At 33.9% G+C, this 25,495-nt stretch overlaps 2 protein-coding genes and 1 long non-coding RNA gene across 3 annotated transcripts; 2 read left to right on the top strand and 1 right to left on the bottom strand.

The window, feature by feature from the left end:
• Positions 1-1,984: 1,984 nt before the first annotated feature.
• On the bottom strand, positions 1,985-22,349 carry LOC136820827 (NHL repeat-containing protein 2-like). The gene is made up of 13 exons (XM_067077062.1): positions 22,164-22,349; positions 17,818-17,984; positions 17,460-17,517; positions 17,013-17,140; positions 16,692-16,728; positions 16,295-16,434; positions 15,982-16,027; positions 15,127-15,254; positions 12,829-13,020; positions 10,470-10,503; positions 10,012-10,142; positions 2,896-2,953; positions 1,985-2,583 (listed from the first exon to the last, which is right to left on the bottom strand). The coding sequence occupies exons 1-13, from the start codon at positions 22,216-22,218 to the stop codon at positions 2,390-2,392; spliced, it is 1,368 nt and encodes a 455-aa protein (XP_066933163.1). The 5' UTR covers positions 22,219-22,349; the 3' UTR covers positions 1,985-2,389.
• Positions 7,565-8,921, top strand: LOC136820828 (neuromedin-U receptor 2-like). Its single transcript, XM_067077063.1, has one exon. It carries the CDS (start codon positions 7,620-7,622, stop codon positions 8,745-8,747), a length of 1,128 nt encoding a protein of 375 aa, XP_066933164.1. The 5' UTR covers positions 7,565-7,619; the 3' UTR covers positions 8,748-8,921.
• Positions 22,350-22,435: 86 nt separating the features above from the next.
• Positions 22,436-23,696, top strand: LOC136820831 (uncharacterized). Its single transcript, XR_010848648.1, has 3 exons — positions 22,436-22,687; positions 23,288-23,371; positions 23,607-23,696. It is a non-coding gene; the product is annotated as an uncharacterized lncRNA (long non-coding RNA).
• The last annotated feature ends 1,799 nt before the right edge of the window (positions 23,697-25,495 follow it).

Here is a 25,495-nt window from a genome sequence, read left to right as displayed (position 1 = left end):
AGACCACTTTTCCATTGCCTCGATATCGTGCTGAAGTCTAATTGCATCTTCAGCGTTATTGATTTCTTCAACAAGCTTTGTGTCATCGGCAAAGAGAAACATTTCTGATTTGGTAACTTCAGCTAGATCATTGATGTAAATAACGAAAAGGAGTGGACCTAAGACACTTCCTTGTGGTACACCACAAGTTATACCAAAGTATAACTTACACTTGACGGTGTTCAATGGAATGGAATTTTCACCATTAAGTAGCATTTCCATCCAACGTTGCACAAAACATTACTGCCGGACAAACCGAACCATGATTGATACATTTTTTCGGACAGCATACTCTTCAATGTTGTTAATTTTGCATCAATTAATTCATTTGCCTAAAGAAGAAAGTTAAAACGATTAAGATTTAAGCTAATTCAATAGAATGTTGACATGGTAACAATATAGGACTAAAACGGCTACCCAGTTCCATTTTTGATCGGTGGGCAAATCAGCTTCGAATAAAAATCAACCTTTTGAATAGTTTTTTAAGAAAGATTTTGGTTAGGATCAGGAAATACAAATATTTCTCAACACCGTTTGCAGTTTTAGATTGTTCCTAAGTTTTTTTTAAATAAAATAGTGTGTATTGGCTGGAGATTCGCACGATTTAGGCAAAACAAGCCTGTAAAGAAACTTGAGTATATTATGATTTCAATTCAAAAAATTCTACAAACTAAATTCAAAATTTCAAAAAATCATCTGAGAAAAGTGCAAAATACATAAAAAATTGGAGTAAAAATATCTAAGCTAGTATGCTAGTATATAATAAGCTATATCATAAATATCCGTTAAAATATGCTAAAAATAAAGTTTAGATATCGAAATAAGAATTTCATTGCTTTTTACTGTCTAAGAGAAGAAATTATGGCGAGAATTAATTTTGGTGAACGACCCATTTTTGTTAATATTTTAGCTGAAAAAAGAGGAAAAAAAGGGTTTTTATCAGAAATATTGACTAAATTGAAAGACAATTAAATTTGGCGACAATTTATTTTGGCGAATGACCTATAGATTTAATATTGGCGGAAAGAAATATTGGCGAATTTGGCGAAATTTTTAGGCAATTCGCCAAATTTCTTTCCGCCAAAATTTCTTCCCTTAAGGTAGGTTTTAGTTGATATATCACTATTTTAAATATTTGAAAATATTCATGTTAAAGTTTAAGTTAAAATTTACATTCAAAGGCAAGGCCAGACAATAAATTTCAAAAAAACTTTCAAAAAAGTTACCTAAAATTAAACAAAGTAGATACAAAAGTAAAATAAATATTCTAATCTACGAAAGTATACAAGCATATTCCAAGCAATTACTGAACTTCCATCTGACATCTACGTAAAATGGTATCCGAATACATCCAAACAACTTGCGTGAGCATTGAAATAATACGAGTAAGGAAAAAATCCTCCACTCTATTACAACGGCATAAATGGGCAACTCCTGGAGAATTGCGATTCACTGCAAAGATTATTGTTCTGCGTCTGACCAGTATCAATAGCTTTTTTGACAAGTGAATTAAGCAGCCTTTAAATTCTCTAAACTTACAAAACCTTCTGATTACATGTTGTTTTTTTTATAAGCATAACGCTTATAAGCATATGAAGGCTCAGATTTGCAGATTTCCTAAGCATACATAAGCATGTACGCTAGCCTGATATAGTTTTCAAGTAGTCAATCTCTTTCTATTCAAAAAGGTTTGCAAGTGGTCAAGTAAAAAAAGACATTCCACGGCTAGCCACATTCCACTGCTCAAAAATTTAAATGTTTTTTGAATCGAATATTAACAAAATTTTAAAGATTTTACTAAAAAATTTGGTTGGGTGAATCAAAAGCATAATAATTCTTAAGCATATAATAAGCATATTCTATGTCTGGATGCTTTGAAAGCTTAAGCATACTCGAGCCTGACCAAGGGGCATACACTTGCTTATAAAAAAAAAACATGTATTTGAAGCTTTTCCCAAAAAAATACCGGGTGCGCCACAAAAAAATTCTCTCTTCAAAACTTTTTAAAGAGAGAAACTTTTTTGTGGCGCACCCGGTATTTCAAAACTTTATTTAACTGTGCAGCAACAGAAAAGGGTCTAATGGCAATAAGAAGAAATTCTGTTCCTGTGCAGCAGTGTTCGTTACTGGTCTTTAAAGCGGATTCTGTAGACCACTCTGTATTAAATGTGCAGCAACAGAAAAGGGTCTAATGGCAATAAGAAGAAACTCTGTTCCTGTGCAGCAGTGTTCGTTACTAGTCTTTAAAGCGGATTCTGTAGACCACTCTGTATTAAATGTTTCAGCAACAGTAACTCTTGTCTTAATAGGTCAGCAACAGACTAAGGACTAGTGGCAGTAGCATAAAAACTCAATCCCTGTATAGTAGATTTTGTGATTGCTCACTGTTGACTAGCTTGTAGACTAGCCTGAACAAAGGTCTTATGACGACAGCACCAAACATGACCAGTAGAAAACCACCAGCAATATACATGGTCTGTGTTGAAGAAGAGGATGTGTTTATGGAGCCTTTGTTAGTGATCATCTGTTCTGCTTTTTTCGCCACTAAAAAGAAAATCAAAAGATATTTTACTGAGTTTTTTAATGGTATCTATGTCTTTCGTATGTAGAATCGACAGCGTCCTGACAGCGCTAAGCTTTCCTACTTCATAAGGAGGTAGAATATTCCCACATGGTGAGGACTCACATCATTATAACATTATTTCTTATTCTAAGTTTTGTTAGTTTAAGTATCAAGCCAAGGTTTAGAGTAAGATTTTAAATTCGTCCTTGAATGCTTGATTATTCATCTGAGTTGTAGGAGCCCTGAATAGGACTGAGATTGAATGAAAACAGACTTTAGTACGTCACTCTTACCTCTTAAGAACTTCTTTTTGGATCCAAGTGCGGAAATACTTCTAACAAGATGGTTGTACTGAAAAAAAAATATAACCAAGCATATATAATGACAGTCAGGACAGTCAGATGCTTCTTTTCGAAAGATGTCAAAAAAGTGGTGCCACTGTTTATCACGGTTTATCACTGTATTCTTCCCTTTCTCTTTATCCTTTAACTAATGGGCACAGAGTAGAGTTTTTCGTCCTTTGTAAAAATCTAGGACGCTGTATGGAGTAGCCAAGTTTTCTACGAACTACGACAGTCATGAAAGCCTTACCAATCAAATCACAACTAACAAACAAAGAAAAGATTCAATGAAAGAGTGTCATCCAAATCTCGGAACGAGTAAAATATCTAGTATTGTACGAGAAGTCATGTGATAACTAATTTATTGTCGACTCAAAAAAATTGTCCTGATATAAATTTCTTTTTGTTTTTGTTTTAAAACTTACTTCCGCCTTGATTCTTTCTTCTGTGTAGTTTCGAATGTCTTTATTCGAAAATCTAATTCGAACGTTAGATTCGAACAATAAAACATTCGATATGTTCCCGCCGACAATATTCACACAAAAACAAAACAGAGGAGCATTTTCGATCATTTTACGATCGAGAAGTTTTGTTTTGAAGAGTTGCAGATTTTTCAGAGATGTATTTGAAAGTTTCTAGATTGATAATTCAAAATGCAGATGGTGTACAGTATTGTTTCGATAGAGAAGGAACCCTTCATCGTTGGATTAATCAGATTGATAACATTCAGTCTTTTTCTATGTTTTTGTTTCGATGCATGGAAAAGAATCCTAGCAGAGAAAAGGAGTTCCATGATGGAAATGTATGCTTGTAATAATGGTTAAAGAACAACATTTTTTTCAAGAGCAAAACAATTTGGATACTTTCTTGATTATCGTCAAGCTTTAATTGTTTCGAATTTTAGAAGGAAGATGTATAAATGATTGTTGAGTTTACAATTCAAGGACGTACCTCGTCAAGAAGGAGAATTAGGAGGAGAGAACTTTTCAAAAATCACCACTTCCCTTGCTATGTTATGAGAAATCTTACTGGCAAACATTCAAGAATCTCAAGTTTTTGTATGCATTGATAAAAAACTGTTTGGTTACATACGGACGAATTTTATACCAAAAGCTGAAAATATTTGGGTCGTGTCAAGTAGTTTTACAATTTCTTAGTTCATCAGATTTGATTTTAGTGCCTTTTATGGAAGAACTCCAAAGTAAAAGTTAATCTGAACATATTTTTGTTGCGTTTTTCCCTTTGATTCCCAAGCCAGTTTCTCCGAAAGTCAGTTCTTTTCGGCTGTTTTGTTTTGATTTTTCTCCCGCCGCTTACCCAGTCCCCCAAAAGTCAACGCGGTCATATTTCCAGACTAAAGAAATATGAAATATCGCAAATATCTCGAAGCTCTCCACCAATCAAAACGCTGATATTTTTTTGGGTCGGCAATAAATAATGACAGTCAGGACAGTCAGATGCTTCTTTTCGAAAGATGTCAAAAAAGTGGTGCCACTGTTTATCACGGTTTATCACTGTATTCTTCCCTTTCTCTTTATCCTTTAACTAATGGGCACAGAGTAGAGTTTTTCGTCCTTTGTAAAAATCTAGGACGCTGTATGGAGTAGCCAAGTTTTCTACGAACTACGACAGTCATGAAAGCCTTACCAATCAAATCACAACTAACAAACAAAGAAAAGATTCAATGAAAGAGTGTCATCCAAAGGGCTTTCCAAGCAAAAAAAAAGTGAATATCACAGTGAATTGTTGCTAATGTTTTCGAAAACCCGCGAAACTTCTGATCGGTCAAGCGCTGGAATTAAATTGTAATGTCACGTGGTCTAGGCCGGATTTCCTATAACCTCCAAGCAGCTCTTCGTGTTCCACGCATTCCACGCATGCGCTCTAAAGGGGATGGTTCTGCAAGAACACCTGCGAAAGTTCTCGGGTTTTCTTTGATGGCCGACACTCTGAAATTTCAGAGTACTTTTCACGATTCAATCGCGGCATTCGCATAAAATTTATCGATTTGCTCGGGCCGTCTTTGAATGCGTGGGCGACCGTGGCTTTTAATTATTACAGGTATGTTCTCTTATGTAATGATTACTTTTCTCTTGCTATCTGCTTGATTACTAGGAGGAATGAAGCATTTTATCAGAATAAGTATAACTTAACGTGTGCGAAATGTCTGTCACAGGTATTCAACCAACAAAAAAATTGATTTAAATACCAAGAGGTTGACTAGTTTAGGCTCTATTTGTATTGTTGGATATTTGGATACTCTTTTTGGATAAAATATTGGTGAAATTTTATGTTTGTTGAGCTTTTTTAAGCGGTTTCGATGATCAGTTTTTTGGGTTGCATACTTTTTGCAATCAGACTTCCAAAACCTTTCATGAGAACTTTTTAATAGATTTGGAAGATAAACAAATACCAACTCTAAGTTCAGGAAAGTATTTTTTGGCTTGAAAAGGTCTAAAAACTCCAAATTAAATGATACTGTTTACAGTTTTGTAACCATGATATTTTCACGTGCTCAAAGGGCATTAATTCTTACAAAATATTGTTTCCTATAAAATGATAAATATATCTTGAAAACTGCGGGCCAATCGGATACCGGTATCTGGTCACGTGTCATTGTTTTTTTCCCAGACACCGAAAACGCGGTTTTGTAAAATTCCGCTGGATAAACTTTTCAGATCATCATATGCCTTGGCAATGGTGATCGGTTATGAGATTAGATTTCCTACCGAAATACGGCACACTTTCCAGCCTAGAAAACAAAAGCTACTCACAGGCTAAATTTCAGAGAAAACTAAACTTTAACGCTTAATCGCGCGCAATCGACTGATGATATTCGAATTATCGAGCCACATGGAATCATAATCAAAAGGGGCTATAAGCTTAATTCGATTGGTTAGTTTACAACTTTGATGTTCGATCTCGTCTGTTAATCGTACAGTTTCAATCGCGTTTGTCAATCAAATTTCAATTGATCGATAAAATCCAATTTGGTTCGATTTATTAAATCGAGCTATATTGTCTGGCCTGGGCATGAACTGTAATAAGTAGAACAGGCCTTAAACATTCACAAAATCGTCTTAATTTTATCAGTTTTATAAGATTCAGTACGCCGAATTAGTTTCTACGATAAAATTATATGAAAGGGGCCTGGGAAAGCGATAATCTGCTCAAAAATGAGGAGGGGCGAAAGAATGTTTGGATAAAAAATAATTTGAAATGTTGCTGATTAAATAACAGAAAAGTAAATCAAAAAAAAATTAAAACATGAGTTGCTACAATCATTAAGAAGATAGAAGACCTAACAGCGTCCTTTTGAAAACTTGGTTTCGGTTTCTAGTTTCTTTCCATAAAATATATATTATTGGCTTTTGGTTTTATATTCTTCTTTGAAGTATTTAAGTATTTCTAGGTATAATAGGGTAGACACGTTTTGCAGGATCAAACGAGACATTGAGCCTCTAAAAATTATATCTACTAAACCCTTGTATAAGAAACTTCCTCAGCTTTCATAAGTTTTGTATGTTTTGAAGGTTTGAGCATCAAATTATGTTTAGGGTGGATTGGTGATGTTAGTTGCTAAATAGCATATAAAAATTTTTATAGTGTAATTTAAATATGAGACCATTAATGGGCTTTTCCAGAAAAAAACTTTACCCCCACTGTAGAGGCTATTGATTTTTCGCAGTATTGAATCCCCTAGATATCATACTTTAATAGTAAAGACCCCCATCAAAGATATCCACTCTTAAAAATATGCTCAACCCTCTGGATATCCTCTCGTTTATAAAGATTCTTACCCCTGGATATCGTATTTTTTAATTGAAAAGATACTTTACCCCCTGGATATCCGCTCCCTTGTAGATATTTAACCCCCGGGATATCCACTTTTGAAAAAAAAATCGTTAACCCCCTGGATATCCGATATAAGTTTCTAAATCATACTTCGAGAAAAATGAGGCTTTATAAAATAATTTTCCAAGCTCTTAATTTTGGTGAGTGTTTTAAGAATTTGTCAAAATAATCTAAAAATACTGAGTACACAGCACAAAAAGAACTTCGACGAAAAGGGATAATGTTTGATATGGTACTGAGATGCTATGAAAAATATTAATTTCTTATTGCAGATACTCGATGGGAAATTTTTTTTTAGAAAAGAACAAGAAGGGAATATTACAATAGTTTTTGGATTGCAAACTGCAATAACTTGTTTGGTCTTCAAAAAAACTTAAATGATTGAAAACAAACACAGAAAACTGTCATGTAAATTTGAGTCAGCCGTTTTGAAGGTTTTTTTAGATTAAAAATTCACATTTTGAAAATAAAGAAGTTTACAGCTTGAAATCGTGGTAGGAAAACTTGGTTTCTTCGTTAAAAAATAATCATTTTTAGATCTTTGTAAAGTGATTATACTGGTTGGGTGTAATCTTTCTTCCTACAGCGTTTTTATTTAGTTTTATTTCTTAAACGAGAAAGTCTCAGTTTCCTTTTATTCTTTAAAAAAGGGTACAAACAAAATTCGTGCTTCATCAGTTGTGTGATTTATAAACGTCATAATATTGGTCAGAATTTATTTGGGGATCTAAAAAGAAAATATACTTAATCCATTCAACTGATCATTTTTAAATAACAGTATTAAAAAGTAATAAAGGTTTGCTAAAAAACCTGTTAATGAAATGGCTATCAGCACTCTTAACACTACAACTCAACCATCACCCTTCATAAATACAACCGGAGACGATGACAATGACCACCATTTTGCAGAATGTTACAGTTCCTCAACAATGGTCACACTAAACTATACTCTCGGAATCTTGGTAACTGTTTTTGGTGTAATATCCTTCATCGGGAACGGTATCATTTGCATTATTATTGCCAAGAATCGAACATTCCATAAACCAACATACGGCCTCGTTTTCATGCTAGCGTTCTCTGATTGGTTGAATACAGTTATAGCTCTACCAATGGAAGTTGCGTCGTACTTAACTTATGATTATGAGTACTACATATTTAGTCCCACGGCTACTGTTTTTCAAAATGCAATATGGTACGCCTTGACTTCGCTTTCTATACTAAGCTTAATGGCGATTAGCATAGAGAAATTCATCACAATTTATTATCCGTTTAAGTATGTTTATATTGTGACAAAGAAGTCGGTAACCTTGCTCGTCACATGTATCTGGTTCCAAGCTATAATTACTTTTACGTTGTTCTGGGTCTTACAACGCTGGCCTGAGAAAGGGTATTATGATTTCTACGTACCGCATTCGTTCGAGAAAGCAATACTAGCTTTGAATTTTGTCATCCCTTCAATAGTCAATTTCATAAGTTACGGTTACATTTTCAAAACGCTATTGAAACATAAATTACGTGAAATAAAAACTTTACAGAGGCGTGCGGGGGATGATAATTCACGAAAATTGAAGAAGAAAAGCAGTGTAGCGGTTGCACGAAATTTGAAAAACACACGACCGTTTATCTATCTTGGAATTTCCTTCTTCGTGTTGTGGTTACCATTCATTATATATCAATTATATTTAACATTTGACCAGTCGTTTTACTACACTTGTGAAGGTGAATTGATAGATTCTACTCTTTCAATGATCACTTTTGGTAATTGTGTTGGCAACGTTTTCATTTATGGTTCGTCTAATAAGAGATTTCGAAATGAATTCAGGAGTATGGTTGGCATACCGAAACTGACGGTTTTGAGTAACAGCGAAGGAGTAGTTCATTCTAAGATGGATGATGCCGTGGGAAGAAAAGTGACATTGGAAACGAGGAGAAGTGAAAGTAATGTTTAACGCATTAATTGCCACTGGTATCATATCAGATCACCCGAAAAGTGAAAGTATGGATCGCCCGGTTTATCTGTCCGGTACCGGTAGGCCTGGATCCTGATCCATAACGCCCTGTTTTTTAACCCGCATGAATAAAAAGAAGTCCAGATTGGCATTTTTTTTCTCAGGTGGTGTTTGTACACGTCTTTAAAATCAAAATATATTTGAAGTTTTTATCAATTTAAAAAAACAGTTCGTTGTGGCTTTAAATGGTTTGTTGCCTTAAAAAAGACGGGTTTTTTTTTACGGTTCAAGTCAAAACAGTCATAACTTTTGGGCTGTATCTTTTGATTGAATAAATATTTTTGAAAATTTTGTTCACAATACTGTAATGATCTTCTAAGATTTAAGATGCACTAAGATTTTCTTTTTATTTTGTCATCTTGATTTTTAATATTTTTCAAAAGAATATGACACGATAATATTCCGCTCACAATTATCTTGCCAGACATGGTTAATTGACTGGTTTAGAACGTATTTATCGCCAGGTTGGCAAAGAATTCCAAGTTTAAATACGGATGAATTTCATTCGTCTACATTTCGAATTTGTTCTATCGTTTCACTCGTGAAATTTATTCCTAATCTCCCTCCCTCAAAGCAATGAGATTACTAAAATCTATTCGCTTTAAATGTGCACTATTCTTTGTGGGAAAATTCTTTTTTTCTTCTTCATTTTTTATCTTCATACACGCTTTTTTTCATTTATAAAAATACACTTTATAAGAATGTCCATGATGAAAATAGCTAAAAATCTAAGAATAATGCTAAGAATATCACCATCATGGAATTTTGCTACTCAAACTAAGAATGCCATTTTTAGAGCATTTTCAATTATAAATTGCTAACTACCCCTAAGTAAGGCTCACTTCTTTCACAAAAATGTCATTTTATGCTTGAGACGTACGTACTAAATGTTAAATCTAGTCTGAATTAAAATCTTAACCTAAGAATGCTGTAAGAATATTTTAGGATGATTTTCCCAAAAAAGTTAAGAATATCCATGATGAAATGGATTTACACCATTACTATAAAAAAAAGCGTGTACTGTATTCTAAAGTTTTTTGATTTGTTTTTCTCAAAAATTACAGTGCTCTGATTCATCTTTTAACAGTATAGTTAGACTTTGAAGTATTCGTTGAAAAATGCAAGCAGAACGAAGATTAGTGAACAGTTAAAGGGAATGAACTAAAATTTCGATAACACGATATCGTAATATCGTACAACATACCTGATCAGACACAAACAGTCTTCTTGATTTGCGATCGAAGGTCATCCCGGATGGATGGTAAAACTTCGCTGTCTGTCCAACACCGTCCTTACGGCCTTGAAATCCTGAACCTGCTAATGGTTTTACAAAACCTAAATTTGAAAAAGAAACGAAACAAATTAGATTGTAATATCCTCTTTCGATACAATGATTTAAGATTTTGATGTTATTTCATCATTTTTATGTTGTTATTTTTCTCCTCCCGGTGTATCTCTTGTAACCAATCATCTGTTGTAAAAGTGACGTAATATCAAAATACATTACAAGTACATATCATGAATCGAACCAATCGCCTTTTGTGCAAGAGTTATTGTATAGGTTCATAGGATTATATAGGATAAGTTATATTTATCAATATGGTCGATGGCTAACAAACTAATTTGCAAGATATATACAAGTTTTGCATAAGTTGAAATTACCTTTTAAATTCACCACTTGGATAACATGAGTTTGCTGGATAAAGAAGAAAATACGCAAATTTTAAAACTTTCAGTAGTTCCCATATGCTATACCTCTTAGAAAATGAGATTAGCAAAAAAATAAGCTAATAGGGTGCCTGCGAATTCATCGAAGGTACGAGGGTGTATCAAACAAAAATCATGTAAATATGTTAATTTCTCAGATTTTGAGGTTTCAAATATATATTTTTGAGAATGCCAATCAATCAATTAGAAACTGTCTTGGTAAGATTTCTTCTAGATAATGAGAAGTAAAAGGGGACCTTGTAATGAATCTAAATGAGAACTTTTTACTTGTAAATGGCATTTTTTATAGACGGTTGGTTATCTAACAAACCATGGAGGTACAAAGAAAAACAGGAGTTTAATCTGTCGGTAATCGGTCGTTAAAGTCTTTTGATTTCTTTTATAAAATGTATCAAAAGAAATTTCACCCGATGAAATAAGACTCTTTAGTAGAACTCAAGTTTGCTCTGAACATTCCAACTATCAGTATTGAAGATATTAGCCTTCTATATACGAGAATTAAATAAAACTTAGCCCAACAAAAAAAGTTTATGTTCCATTTCGTTATCCGTTAAATTTTGTTTCGAAAATAAGCTAGGCAATGGAAAGTTATTCATAAGCCAGGGGGGGGGGGTCAACATCCAGATACCAGACCCATAGCCGGGTGGTGGTGTCTTTTTTTTCTTTAAAAGTCTGAAAAGTCAAGTTGGTATTGATGGGGGTGGGTCCCCCTTTTTTAGAAAAAAAGAGTTATCCTCAGTTGGTATTGATACCAAATTAGGGGATGGGTACCCCTTTTTTTAAATAATATGATTCAGAAAGTTGGTATCCATATCAAAATGACAGCAAAACTTTCCTAATTTTTGCTCTTATAGCTAGAAAATACCCCGGGGTACATATCAGTCTAAACAGGTTTCAGGGATTTGTTTTAGCTTTTGAGTATAATGACTGTAAATGAGTAATAAGTATAAATGACTTTGAAGTTTGTTTATTTTGGACTTTTTCGATATTTTCAAGTTTTATTTTTGATCAAGGCTGAAGCAAAAACATTTTTTCTGTGATAGCATTTGGTAATGAGTGAATCTATTCTGTTCTAAAATTATGTACTAATAATAGCTTCTCCTAGTTTTTTCACATCAATTATATTCAGATAATATTAATTCAATTGATTTTGCTAGCTTCATTGGGTTTGTTTTTATTATATTGTCAGTTTTCAGTCATTTTCTATTTTAGCATATGACATTTTTTGTGTTGTGTTGAAGAGTACCCTGTTTGTGTGGGAGGGGATGGGTCCCCTTTAAACAGCTTTAAACTCAAATTTGTTAGATTGGTATTGGTACTAAATTAGGGGGTGGGTCCCATGATATTATGTCAAATTCAAAAAGGCATGTTGGTATCGATACCAAATTAAGGGGGTGGGTCCCCCCTTTTTCTGAAAATTATGATTTTCAAGCTGGTATCGATACCAAAATAAGGGGGTGGGTCCCCCCTTTTTCTGAAAATTATGATTTTCAAGTTGGTATCGATACCAATTTCGGGGTGGTGGTGTTAACTTAGCTCAAAAGGTCAAAAGTCAGTTTTTTGGGCTATGGGTTGGTATTATAAATGTTGACCCCCCGCACGATTTCAGAATCAATTTTTAGACAAAAAGTCGCTGGAGAATTTTGGAGGAGAATATCAAGCAATTGATTTCACATTGAAGAAAACATTAATAATTGAAAAATGTTGTCATTTGATGAAGGATTGCCAAGTTTACAGGCCTTTTTTAGTCCAAATATTTTCTTACACCGATGTCAGAAACAATGGATCTCGTCTCATCTAATTTTTAAAACTGAAATGAGCCAATAAGATTTCACCAATTGACAAAAGAGCTCATTAAAAATGCCCAATAAATGATATTATGATCAAGCAAACCTCGTAACTTTTTAAATCGTAGGGCGAGCTTGGTTATAATAACATACTTCTCCTGTTTTTCTTTACACCTCCATGAACAAACCAAGCGAAAATCCTACTATTTCATGAAAGAGGCATTCTCCCTGATTGTATGTGGAGTGCGAATAATTTTTGAGAATTCGAGAGAAAATTCAACAAAATTTTAACGTTATTTTATCAACTGAATGCAAGGTAGTAAGTTTACCTTAGATTTTTAAAAAGAGCGCTCGCTACGCTTGTGCTTTTGATACCGTTGACGAAAAGAGATCTCTCACGGAACCGTGAATTGCTGGACATTGCCGGCTTAATTATTCTTGGTTTTAAACTTTGAAATTCAAGTTCAAATAAAGTTCAAAATATCACATTTATAATAAGAACTTACGAATTCACAAACGTAGAGTGCCTCATAGTCAGGATCATAAATGATACCCTCTGGATAATGAATGGTGACAGGCCGCCCTGTGGGCGTCGCTGGCGAAGGGGCACCTTTGTCCAATCTTATCTGGAAACCTTCTGAGGTAAGGGTTGTGACAAGACCACTTGATATCTCTAATCTTCGGATAGCATGATTATACTATAGAAAGAAAATTCAAATATATACGACATGGTATCTGCACAGTTGGTATTTTACAGACCGGTCATTATTTTACCCTAAAAGATTTCATTGCTAATACCTATACCCGGATCATACATTCAAGTCAATCATAACATATTTATAAAATCAAGATCTAATACAGGTCAAAAGAGCAAATTAGTCGCGAAAATTTAAAATTCAATAAAGGGTTTCCGATTAGTTTTTTTTGATTTTATTCGATGTAATTTACACGAAATAATACATTAATTTATTGTTTGTGATTGATGTTGCAGAGTGCTCAATGAAAACCAGAGCCAAGTAAAATATTTGCGGAACGACCGTTTTGAGAAAATAGGGAGTGTAGCACCCTTTTGCAAGATCTGCGTACGCGGGGCGTAAATTTGTATATCTTCGAAAAAGTGTTTTCAAAACTGCTACCACCGACGATAAATGTCGACTTTGCTCTGTGTTGAAGAATGGCACCTGTTTAGCCACCGAAAAGAGGCATTTACCTCGTAAATTTTATTGAAAATTAATTTTAGTAAAACTTTGGTTCTGTTTTTGTCATTTTTTTCAAAAATCATACATATTTTAAAAAAAAGTAAAAGTGTATCTGGTGCTACTTTCACTTTTGCACACTTGCGAAACATAAACAAAGATAGCGATTTTTGTCAAGGCAGGATCCTGATGATTTTTTAAGCTACTGGAGGCATCCTTTGCTTGTAAAATGACGTTGCTGCTGTTCATACTTAATGGAAATTTTACTCGAGTATCATTCTAGGTTTTTTTTACCACTTCCTCTGGGAGAGGTGAGATCTGTCCTATCCTCCACTTGTTGCTGATGTGTTGGCTGTCAACTGCTGAATGAAATTTTTGATAAATGGTCAGAATGGTCTAATGGTTGTTTACCTTGTGGCATTCAAACTTCATGGTACATTCTTGTGATAATTTGATTGGAGTAACCGTTCCTATTACATCAATTGATTTCAACGAAAACTATTTTTATGGCTTGATCAAACCAACCCAAACAGCAGTCAAGTCAGATTTAAAAGAACATTTGGATTTCAAAATATTTTAACGTTTAGACTTTATAATTTTATTGGAAATATCCTCGTTAAATTTTACATTCAGCGGGCATTGTTGCCAAACAATGATTTTGTTGTCACGTTGTCGTTGTTTAACAATTTTACAACTTTTACAAAGAACATCGAATATTGGGTGATTGTGGTCAGTAATATTTTCGTTGAGGGGAGGACGTACGATGTGAAGAACAGACAAAATATTTTCAGGAGTTTTTAATCATTCTACATGAAATTAGAAGGACTTTGTTGTGGTTTGAGATATCAAGCAAACATTACACGATTCCCATCCAATATATACAATTTTGATATACAATGATGTACGTATTTATGCAACACAAGAAAGGGGTAAATCATTGTGAATGTGAATGCAATGATTGCTGCCTTACTACAATCTAATAATGTTTCAAGAGGTTTATATGCAAGAGATGGGTAAAAGTCATTGCAAGATTTGGTTTTTCGATTGCATGAATCGGATGAATTGAGAATCTTGTTGAAGATGCTTTTTTTAAGACACATCAAATTATTTTTAGTTCAAAAGCCTTGTATAGAATACTCTCTGTAACACCCCTAGTCCAATATGAGCTATGATGCTAGTTTTTACCCTGTGGAAAGTTGTATTGAGCAGATATTTTTGTAATTTTGATCAGCAAGATTTTTTAAAGCTGTTATAAAAGTCACAAAATCGAGTACAAATGACTTTTCAAATACCCCCAGGCCAGGTGCTTTTGGAACACCTCTGTCTTCAGACATTTCTAATTTTTCAAACATTCTCACTAGCCATAAATTCAACATGAATTGTAAGGTCCTATTAGTTTTTCTTTTTTTTGTAATTCACCATTAATAATAGAGTAGTACATTTTGAGATTTCTTCGCTTTGCGAAAACAGAACGCTCGTTCCGCAAGCCCTTTTATGTTGATAAAAGATATCTTTTATCACAAAAATAACTTTTAATTTTTGTGGAGAAATAATGCATATCAAGAAAAAAATTAAAATTTAGTTACCGCAGTTAAATTGTTAACTTACATGATCCGAAATATAAACATATTGTCCAAGGCTGTCAATAGTGATTTGTGTAGGAAAATAGAAACGAGCATTTAGTTTGTAGCCATCCTTGAAACCTTTATTTCCTCCTGCTATTGTTTTGACATCACCTGAAACAAAAACATTATTGCAATGAATGTTAAAAGATTCTTTTGTCACTCTACCCACTTCAACTTTCTGCCTTTCTTAAAATAAACAACATAACCAAAAGAGCCTAAATTTGACCCGGAGTTAAAAAGTTCGGAAAGACATAATACTTTAACCAGTTGAGAGTTTAGAATTGAAGAAGCATCGACAGATCGGAAATTAATCTAAATTGCAAGGTACTTGTCAACCCATCAGCGATTATAGAAATCTTTTATAGACCATCTTGTTGAGTTATTACATAGCGTGAACCCACCTTTTTAAAAGGGGGGATCCAACTTTTCCAAAAGTGCTTTATAGGGGGAGGGGTATGAGATTTTTCGAATAAAATGGGGGTCTGGTAAAAATAGGGGGATAACAACTTTTGGTCAAAATATCATATTTTATATTGATTTATATATTTGGTGTGGGACAGCTAAAAAACAAGTGTAGATAGCTGAATTTTCCCCTGCGGCGCCATGCTAAACTCTTTTTTCATATAATTTTAAATACAAATTTCAATGTTTTTGGTTTTGAATGACTGGTGGACTGCTGCTGTAAATAGCACAGGTTCAAAATTTTTTTTAAATAGGGGGGATACACCATACAGGGGTAATGAAATAAAAATTGGGGGTTCAGACACAAACTATGTATTAGTAGTTACTTATTCCTGTAGGGATTGTTGTAGTCGTATACATTAGATGATGTAAATACCTGTATTGTCCGACTCTAAATGTATCACTCTGATTGCATGATTGTCCTAAAAACCGATTTGATAAGAAAAAAGATTGATATTAAAAAGTCTTCCACTTTTCATTTAATTTGACTAATCAAGAGAGAAAATGTAAAATAAAGCAGGTAAAAACAAAAAGTACCAAGAGATTGTGACTGTGATTGTGAAATAATGTCGGGTCTGAGAGGCACCTAGGGGTAGCTTTCTAAAGTAAGAATTTAGGTATCGTCAAGTTTACAAACATAATCGGCTGGGAGAAATAAATGCTAAATATTTGATTGAAATGAGACATACAGTGTCGGACACAAATAATGCTCTTTTGGAATCCTTATCTCTCATTAGTGCCAAACTTTGAGGGTTATTAAAGTGTGATGATAAAACTGATTGATCGACAAATCCCTTGGATGATAGCCCAGCTATTGTGTCCACTTTGTCTGAAAAAAAGATGATAAGCTTCGATTAAAAAGATTGTGACGTGAAGTTGAAATATAAAATCTGTTTCTCCCTATCCTTTTTTCTATGGACCTTTTTAAAGATTCTTTGGGGACCTCCATTGTCACACTATGAAAATACGCAAATCTGGAAAAAGTGACAGAACTACAAGAGCTCCTCAGGTAGAAGGTAGAATATACATACTCGTACATACAACTGTAAAATTCAAGCTGAAATAATTTGAACACAGGATACTTACAGTTTGATAAATACATCACTCGAATTCTATTGTTGCCCTAAACAAGAAAGAAAATTGATAAAATGGTAAAAGAAAATCTGATAAATTAAAAAAAAAAACAGACAAAGGCTCTAATAGAGTATAAATCTGAGGCAAAATTTATGAAAAGATCTGCCTATAAATCTCTTTTGCAAATCAGTTGTAATTTAGAGAATTGAGTAAAAAGTCTATTTCACATAATGGAAGGCTGGAGTTATCACTACTTCTGCTTCCTCTAGGATTAATACATTAAATAACTTTGAGAAAAAATCATGCAAAAAATGAAATTACATTATTACTTACACTATCAGCAATGTATAACATTTCTAGTTCAGGGTCCAATAAGATACCGGCGATATGTTGAAAATGGGCTTCATGACCGAACCCATCACGAAAGCCTTGTGTAGAGCCAGCTACAGTAGTGACTTGATCTATTCAAAAAATATCAATAGTCATTACTATAAAAGAAAACTAAATTTCACTAAAAGGACAGTTTTCTGCAGCTGATCGTGATCAGTCAGTGTAACACTTCAAAAGTATTGAAAACATCTAAAACCCCACCTGTTTTACAAAAAGATTGGGTTTGTATTATGATTTGGATTAAAAAATAACAAGTCAAAGGCTTTTAATTAAATGAAAGAAGCACCTGTTGTTTGGAAGAAAAGTTTTAAGTTGCACATCTGTTCATTCTTTTAACAAGAAAAAATGCTGGACAAGACAGAAAAAAGAATAAGGTCAAAGAAATCTTACGAGTTTTTAAGTCGATTCTTCTTATAAGATCAGTTCTGTGCTCCGAATCCATGCATCCCTAATACAGAAGGATACAAGACAATAACAATTGGTAATGAATGTTGCGGATAAAAAACCTTTGAATACGAATGCTAGCTTTAATTTAACTGCATAACGATCATAAATAAAGAAAATAGTTTTACAATCCATTTTTCTTATGCTTTTGATAATGGGAGACCCTAGGCCTTTAAATCTCACGCTACCTTAAGTTTTCGAGTATTTAAATATAAAACCCCCATTTGATCTAGAATGACTTTTTTCAAAAGGAGAAGTACCCTTATTTTTCACTAAAAAGTCTAGCATACTTTTATTGACTTACACAATCAGCAACATAAACTTGGTTGTTATGAATATCATATGCAATGCCCCATGGGTAATTAAATCTAGCTTGTGAACCAACACCATCTTTTGAGCGCTCAAAATTATTACATTCAGAATCTTTGCCTTTGTGTGATGGTCCACCACCAGCTACAGTCTCAACAATTCCTGTATGAAAATAAGAGGATCAAAATGAAAGTTTTATACTTCTGTTAAAAAAACACATTCGAATCAGCGGCCAAAGCTTTATGGGTGATGTGAATAATTTCCTATGTGTTACAGTGACTTCTTCAAATTTCATTTATTTTCTACTGTAATTGAAATTCTTTCCTTCTTTCCCTTTAAACAAATTTTTTGTGTCTGCTGATTTTATATTTGAGAAGCATAAGTGGGGCCCTTGGCTACACCATAACCTCCTTCGTTTCAGCGTACAACTCCTACTCCTCAGGATATGAGCACTGCTCTTTTTTTGTTTGAATAAAATGAATTTCTCCTTCAACATCACATGCACAGTGAAGTTTTAGTACATATTACATTATTATGACCAACCATGTTTTCTTGGAAAATGAACTTGCCTCTGTTTTCTTCTTTTTCATGTTTTCATGTAACAGAAAGCTCTATCTTCACTAGCAAGTGGAGGACTATCCTATTTTTCCTTCAGAATTGCTCCGCGCCGTGTAGATTGGTCCTTACGGCTTTAACGAAGTGAGCGCAAGCAAGCGGACTGCATTCTCATATGAGAATGCAAAACGCTCTAAGGAGACCAGGCTGTAAACCAGAACATAAAATATCAAAAACTAGACTTTGAAATAGTTTACAGCCTGGATATACAGGCTAAAATTATACTTGAATTTGAAATTACACACAATTACAGATGATTGTGTGTACTTTTCATTTGTGATTATTTGAGCTCCAAACCAATGTTCTGTATATTAGAACTAAACCAACGTACTACTTTACCCATGAATATCTTTATCACTGTGAAATACGGCTAGAAATTTCAGACACAGCACAACAAAACACTTTGACAACAACATTATTGCATCAATACAAGCACATACGACGAATAATTTTCCCTTTGATTTCATAAAAGCACACATAATCTCAGAAGAGGTTTTGTTCACCATCTTAGATCAATTGCGACAATTTTTGTGTCTCGCTTATCCAAATCTCTAAAGTTAGTTTTCCCAGTTAGTCACACTAGGCAGTTAGTGGAAATACCTCCATTTAAAGCATGTTCAAAGTTCAGAATAACGACTTTCTTTTTATTACGAAAACCAGACTTGAGTGAGAACAAGTCGGTTTGGCGTAGGTTTTGTAATCAATTTTCACAGTTTCTTGTTTTTACGTAATTTTTTAAACCTCTTTAGTAGGAGAACGTGTCATTCAAGAATAAGGAATTTTATAACATTTTATGGCAGATTGAAAAAACAATTAGAAAACGAAATTTTCTTTTTCATCTTTGCATATTTTATGGGGAAGAATGAAATTTTCAGAAGATGCTTTATTCCATATGAGGATTGCCATTTCTGTAAAATCGCGATTCCCCATGTCCAAGTGTTTATTTTGCGAAATATATAAACATTTTCTAATATGGTCTACAGATTAGCATTTCTAGAATTTCGATAATGGAAACTTAAATATATAAATGAAGAAAAAAATAAACCGTTTCAATTTTCTTTTATATAACATTTAACCCCCGGAAAAACAGTCTTTTCTTATTACGTAACTTTACATTTCCCGACACTCGCTAACTCCCAGAGGAATTCCAATTGTAAACCCGATTGGGTAATTTCGGAACATCTTCATAATGGCAGATAATTTAGAAGTGTCTACTGTGGAAAGGTCATGTGAATTTTCAGATGTCAGTGGTAATTTTGTTGGTTGATGGCTTGTTGAATCTGACAAGAAAAAAGTAAACAGGTACAGAGCTTTTTCTAACCAAGGATTAACATAGCCTACTTTTTAGGGGTATCCTGTCACCTAGAAGCAATAAAATATTCAATTAATTCAATGATGCAGTCTGGTTTTTAGAGGACAAATTTCTGCCCAGTCTGTCTCTTCAGTTAGGGAAACCATCTTGGATCCTCCATTCTATAAGCCAGCAAAAACTAAATGACACTTGTAAACTTAAGTTTCTTACCATTTCCCATCGTATCGAAAACAACCAAAAACATTGCTCCTTCCCAGAGCCGGAAACCAAAACAAATTATCTTCCCAGGATTATGGCACCCTATTGGATCTATTGTTAAGGCCATCTAAAATGGTGGAAAGAGTTGCAGAAAGACAGAGGAGCCCGCTGCTCCGAGGGTGGTAACGTCAAAACGCCCAATAAGATCTTCCAACAGATCAGAAGGCGAGTTAGTCAGTCAGGAACAGTCGCCCTATTAGGAGACGTCTCTTAATAGACCTTTTTTCAAAGAGGACGTCCTGTTGTATAATGATGTAGTTCAACCATAAAAACAATGATAGAGCCATGCGTAATTACTGTATCATGCATATTGTAATAATTATGCATGGTTTTATCATTGTTTTTCTGCTGGACCCGTCTCCTAATCAGGAGGTTCACGTCTCCTAATTAGGAGACGGGTTGAATTATCTTGTGAAGGCAGAAACTGCGCATAATTTGGTTCGATAGTATCAATCCTCTATTGATCTTCCATCCGGATCGTTAAGTAATCCATCAATCACATATCGATCCTTCATCGAGCTGTTCCGATGATCGATCCTATCGAGCGCGGGCGTCTGGAATATTGAGATCAAAGTTTTATGTCTCCTTATTAGGAGACGGGTCTCCTAATCAAGCGACCCCAAGCAACCTACATGTCTCCTAATAAAAGGCGATTGTTCCTATCCTGAGTTAGCAACTCCAGAAGATTTTTCAAGTTTTAATTTTTTTTTCAAAATCTATCCTATCTTGTAGAGCTTTGAAAAAGAAAGAAAATGAGGGGTCATAGGCCTCCAGAGGATTAGTGGTTGTAAAGATATTCAAATTTTAGTGTCAAAAATTTGACTAAAAATGTCAAAAAAAAGGTTAGGAAAATAGCTTGGAAAAATTCGAAAAATGTGTCAAAAAAGAAAAAAAAGGAATTTTCCAGTCATGCTTCTTAAATTTTGCATATCTCTTTTTCTGGTTTAGCTAGAGACCTCAAATTTGGAGGGAGAATTCTTTGATGGTGTTAAAATATTATTATATAAAAATATTTGTAAAATATCTAGTATATTTATCAAAATAACGAAAGATATATCTTTTTTTGAAAAAAAGAAGACATTGCATTGTTTTATTTTTGTTTTTGAAGAAAATAGCTTGGAAAAGGTTGAAATGAGTCAAAAAAGGTGGTAGGACCCATTTTCAAGGGGCCTCTGGAAACGGAGGAACAAAAACTTATGAGTAAAGAATAAGTTTTGCTGAAAGGAGAAACCCCAAATGAAAAGAAAATCCATTTCGGCAAAAATAAAAACTTTTTTTTGGGACATTCCCATGTTAAAGAAGCAAAAAAGTTAAAAAAACTACATGAAAATGAATGAACTAGAATTAGCGATTGTGATTTTTGAATTCCTCACCCACCCTTTTTTCTGATAAACATACAAAGTTTCAGCCTCCAAATACATTTTCCTCCTCTTTTCCTCCGTTTCCAGACACATTTGTTCTTCGATAGTTGCCAATTTTTTTTCTCCCGTCGGCAAACAATTTTCAAAATGTTGCAAAACGTTCGGCATTTTACCAATTTGCCGTCTAGCCCGTGTCCATAGTGTTATATACCACTGGAAAGCTAAGATCACGGGCTTTCATTTAGTAAAAACCGGAACGCTTTAGCATACATAGAAAAGAAGTTCCAAGGGTTCAAAGTTCACGGAAAAATGAAACATTTGGTTTGACGTCAACGAAAGTTGCATGACTTCTGGAGTCGCTACCTGAGTGTTAGTTACCGCGCGAGTTACGTCATGCACTCCATCGCAGTGCACAACGAATGGTGTTTCAGTGAATATCAATAATTATAAGAATATCTTATGTGCTTAACTTCAGTAAACCTCGATTGCTTCAATGAAGATGAAGAAGGTAAGAAGATAAAAAATGCGCTGGATAATTTTCATAGTAAAAGTTTGATCGTCAATCATTGCTGAAAGTTTGAAAAAGTTTCTCCGATGCAAAAAAAAATTTCAGCCCATCATTAAAAGCACAATGTGCTTATACTTACTTTGTTTGCTAGATCGTCTAGGCTAAATAAAGTGAGAAAAGACACGAACATCATTTTTAATGAGCGTTGTTATGATTTTTTTTGATTGCGGGGATCGCTCTTCTTTTTGTTTTCTCATACTTTACTGAAAATCAAAAAATATATCTACCTGGAAGGCCTTGAACAAAGGAAAGCCCAATCAATGATAAAATGATTAATAGCATAGTTATTGAATTAGCAGCATTTCATCAGAACTAAATGATAATAAATTGCAGTCCAGCAAGGCTCCGATTTTAATTTTTGAAATTTTCAGCCTCCCGCCATAAATGAGTCAATGTTTGTTTTGTCAGCCAAGTGGATGAGTTTTAGCAATCGTTCTATAGTTATTTTGCAGAACTCAAATTTTCCAGATTTCTTGTAAAGATGATTCGTTCGGCAATATTTCAGTTACCAAAAATACGGGCTAGTGATGTCAACATGTCAACATGATGGATGAGATCGGAGCCTAGAGTATTTCTCCGGACAGTTGACAAGAATTCGTCAAATTTGGTTCTCATAAGACTGTTTTTATCGCTAAATTTTACTTTAAAGATGTGGTACGAAATTATCCCATCACTTGGAATCATTTGTGGAGCTATGTGGCTTTCAGGAAAAGGATTGAGTGCTGTACAACGACTCCAGAATGGTGGCAAGGTATATATCTCTTTCCTTGCCTTTTAAATTTTTACAACTTGTAGTGTTGTTGTAGAGGAGAAGATGCCCATTATGAAACCAACAATAAGGGCACAGTGTTGAAAAATGGGTTTCAAACTAGTTTTATTGAATGGTTCTCTTGAACTTCTTAAAGTGATAACTGATTTTAGTATTTGGTATTTAACTTTTAAATAATCGCCAGTAGTCCAAAAGATTGTGCTCTTCCAGAAAAATATTCGTATATGGGGGAGGGGGTGGAAGATATATAGTGTCAAGGGGTAGTGAAAATTCCACATAATTTGCCTTGTCCGTGGGGATATTTTTTCTCAGTTTGGGGTAATTTTGCTCTATTTCAGGGTAATTTTGAGTGTCCAGGGTGGGGTCTAAACTAATGTTTGGTTCAGGGGTTAGACCTACTGTCCAAGGGGTTAAAAGTCACAATGTCCGGGGGGTAAATCTCCAAAAAATGTTATATACTCTGGCCTTCATATTAAAGATTTAGAAAAGCCCATTGGCTCACAAAATTTGCCATTTTTTCACTTCTTTTTTAAACATCAAACATGAGATTGAAAAATTTCAACTACTTGTCCTTTTTTCCAGCCAAGAAGGTGTAATGTTGATGGATTTGATGAACGAATGATGGAGCGTGACCGGAGGTTGACTGGAAATTATTACACCCAGCAGGTTTGTGTTAAAAATAAATTTACTGATCTCCGCTTTTGATTTGAACCCAATCCTACAGAATGAAAATATCTCTTGTTTTTAACATTCTGGAATAATTCATGCTTGCCTTCTAAATTTTTTATTTACTGATCCAATCAGGATAATACAATACTGTCAAAGCTTTTAAAATAAGACTTTTTGATGCTCTTTCATTGCCTCTAGGCATTTTTTTAATCTTCATGTTTTTCATTTTCAGGCATTGTAATGGTGGTCGCTGTAGTGAAATGTAAAAATTTGTAACTTTTTGTTTTAAAATCAATAAATTTAGATATAAATATCAAACCAATCAACTCTTGTTCTCGTCTCAAGCATTTTGAGTGTTGATAAACAATAAAAACTTTGGAAATTGGATTTGATATTTAAAAATAACGAAAAAGCTTCATGCGAGAGGGAGAGAGTTCTGATTTAAGTGTATTATAATATAGACTAGTGGTCACAGACGACTTTTCTCTGCTTTTCTCACAATCCAAAATATGCATAATAAGATTTAAAGGAAGGCGGCTTTGAAATTTCAATTTTTTCACAAAATTTCTAAATTAAAACATTGAGTACTTGTAAAGTGGATAATTTTAATGGTGGAATCTAAATTATAGTAAAATTTTGAGTCATCGAGTCAATGCTGGTTGAATGATTAAGCCCAGAGTAACTCTGTGAAGAGTTGTTTAACCCAGAAAAATTAAACGATTTTATATTTATGTGATGTAAGAATCACTCGAAAGAAAATTATATAAATTTGTCAACAACCTTAGTTAAAGAGATTAAAGAGCACCTTAGCTGTGTACTAACCATGATGGCCAGCGACCGTTGAAACCCTTGAAAATATGAGGATTTTCTGAAGACCCTTGAGCTATGAAATTTACACCCTTGAAACCTTTGAAATTCAAAAACCTGGAAGGGATTTTTGTTCATTAAGAAACGGCAACCCCAGAAAATTTTTCCCACCACTCCACTGGACTTTTAGGGGAAACTTAAGAAGTCTTTTGCACTAAGTTGAAATTTTTTTCATTGTATTCGCATAGTCATACTTTCAGATTTTGAGTACTGCCTTAAAGTTATATATGACATTTCCAGTACTACCGCTTTTGTAGCCTTAAATATTTTGCCTTTAAAAAGACTTTTTCCTTGAAACCCTCGAAAATTTTGCCAAAAGATCCCTTGAAAAGGTTGATGCAAAATGACCCTTGAAAACCTTGAAATTGGTCCTAAAATATGGGTGGCCACCATGACTAACACACTTTATCATAACGCCACACTTTGTAATACGAAAAGCTGACGTTCTTTGTAATAACACCTGACGCACTTTGTAATAAAGGAAAATTTCCATCCAAAACAAAACTTAGAAATTTGTTTTGAGATTTTTAAAACCGTACAAACAATAATAGCAGAGGTTCAGTTATAAAATAATGTAGGTTTAACTGTCTGACATACCAACACTAGGGTTCCCCCCCTAAAGGGGGTAAGTTCGAAATAGAGACAGTCTCCATTATAAGCCTTATAAAAGTTAAAACATTCGAATTCTGTTTTTTTTTTCATAACCCCAATCAATTCGATTTCATATTTCTATTATATAAAATTGATTGGTTAAAAAACTTGAATGATTTTTTTCAGCCAATAAGGATGAAAGGCATTGTTTATAATTTTAATAATTTGTAAAGTCATATCAAAACTCTTCAATTTTCGCTTTTTGAATGTACAGTAAAGGAATTTCCAGGGCTTTTTACAAAGTTATTTCTTGGCATTTAACTTTATAAATTATTACAAAGTGCGTTAGGTATTACAAAGTGTAGTGTGTCAAGGTGTATTACAAAGTGCGTTAGGTATTACAAAGTGTGTCAAGGTGTATTAAAAAGTGCGTTAGGTATTACAAAGTGTGTCAGGTGTTTTACAAAGTGCGTTAGGTATTACAAAGTGAGTCAGTTTTTATTACAAAGTGCGTTAGGTATTACAAAGTGTGTCAGTTTTTATTACAAAGTGCGTTAGGTATTACAAAGTGTGTCAAGGTGTTTTACAAAGTGTGTTAGGTATTACAAAGTGCGTTAAGGTGTATACAAAGTGCGTTAAGTATTACAAAGTGCGTTAAGGTGT

This window comes from Clytia hemisphaerica, unplaced genomic scaffold, assembly GCF_902728285.1.
Source record: "Clytia hemisphaerica strain Z4C2 unplaced genomic scaffold, Clytia hemisphaerica genome assembly, whole genome shotgun sequence".
NCBI lineage: Eukaryota > Metazoa > Cnidaria > Hydrozoa > Leptothecata > Clytiidae > Clytia > Clytia hemisphaerica.
This window is presented reverse-complemented; position numbering and strand designations above follow the sequence as displayed.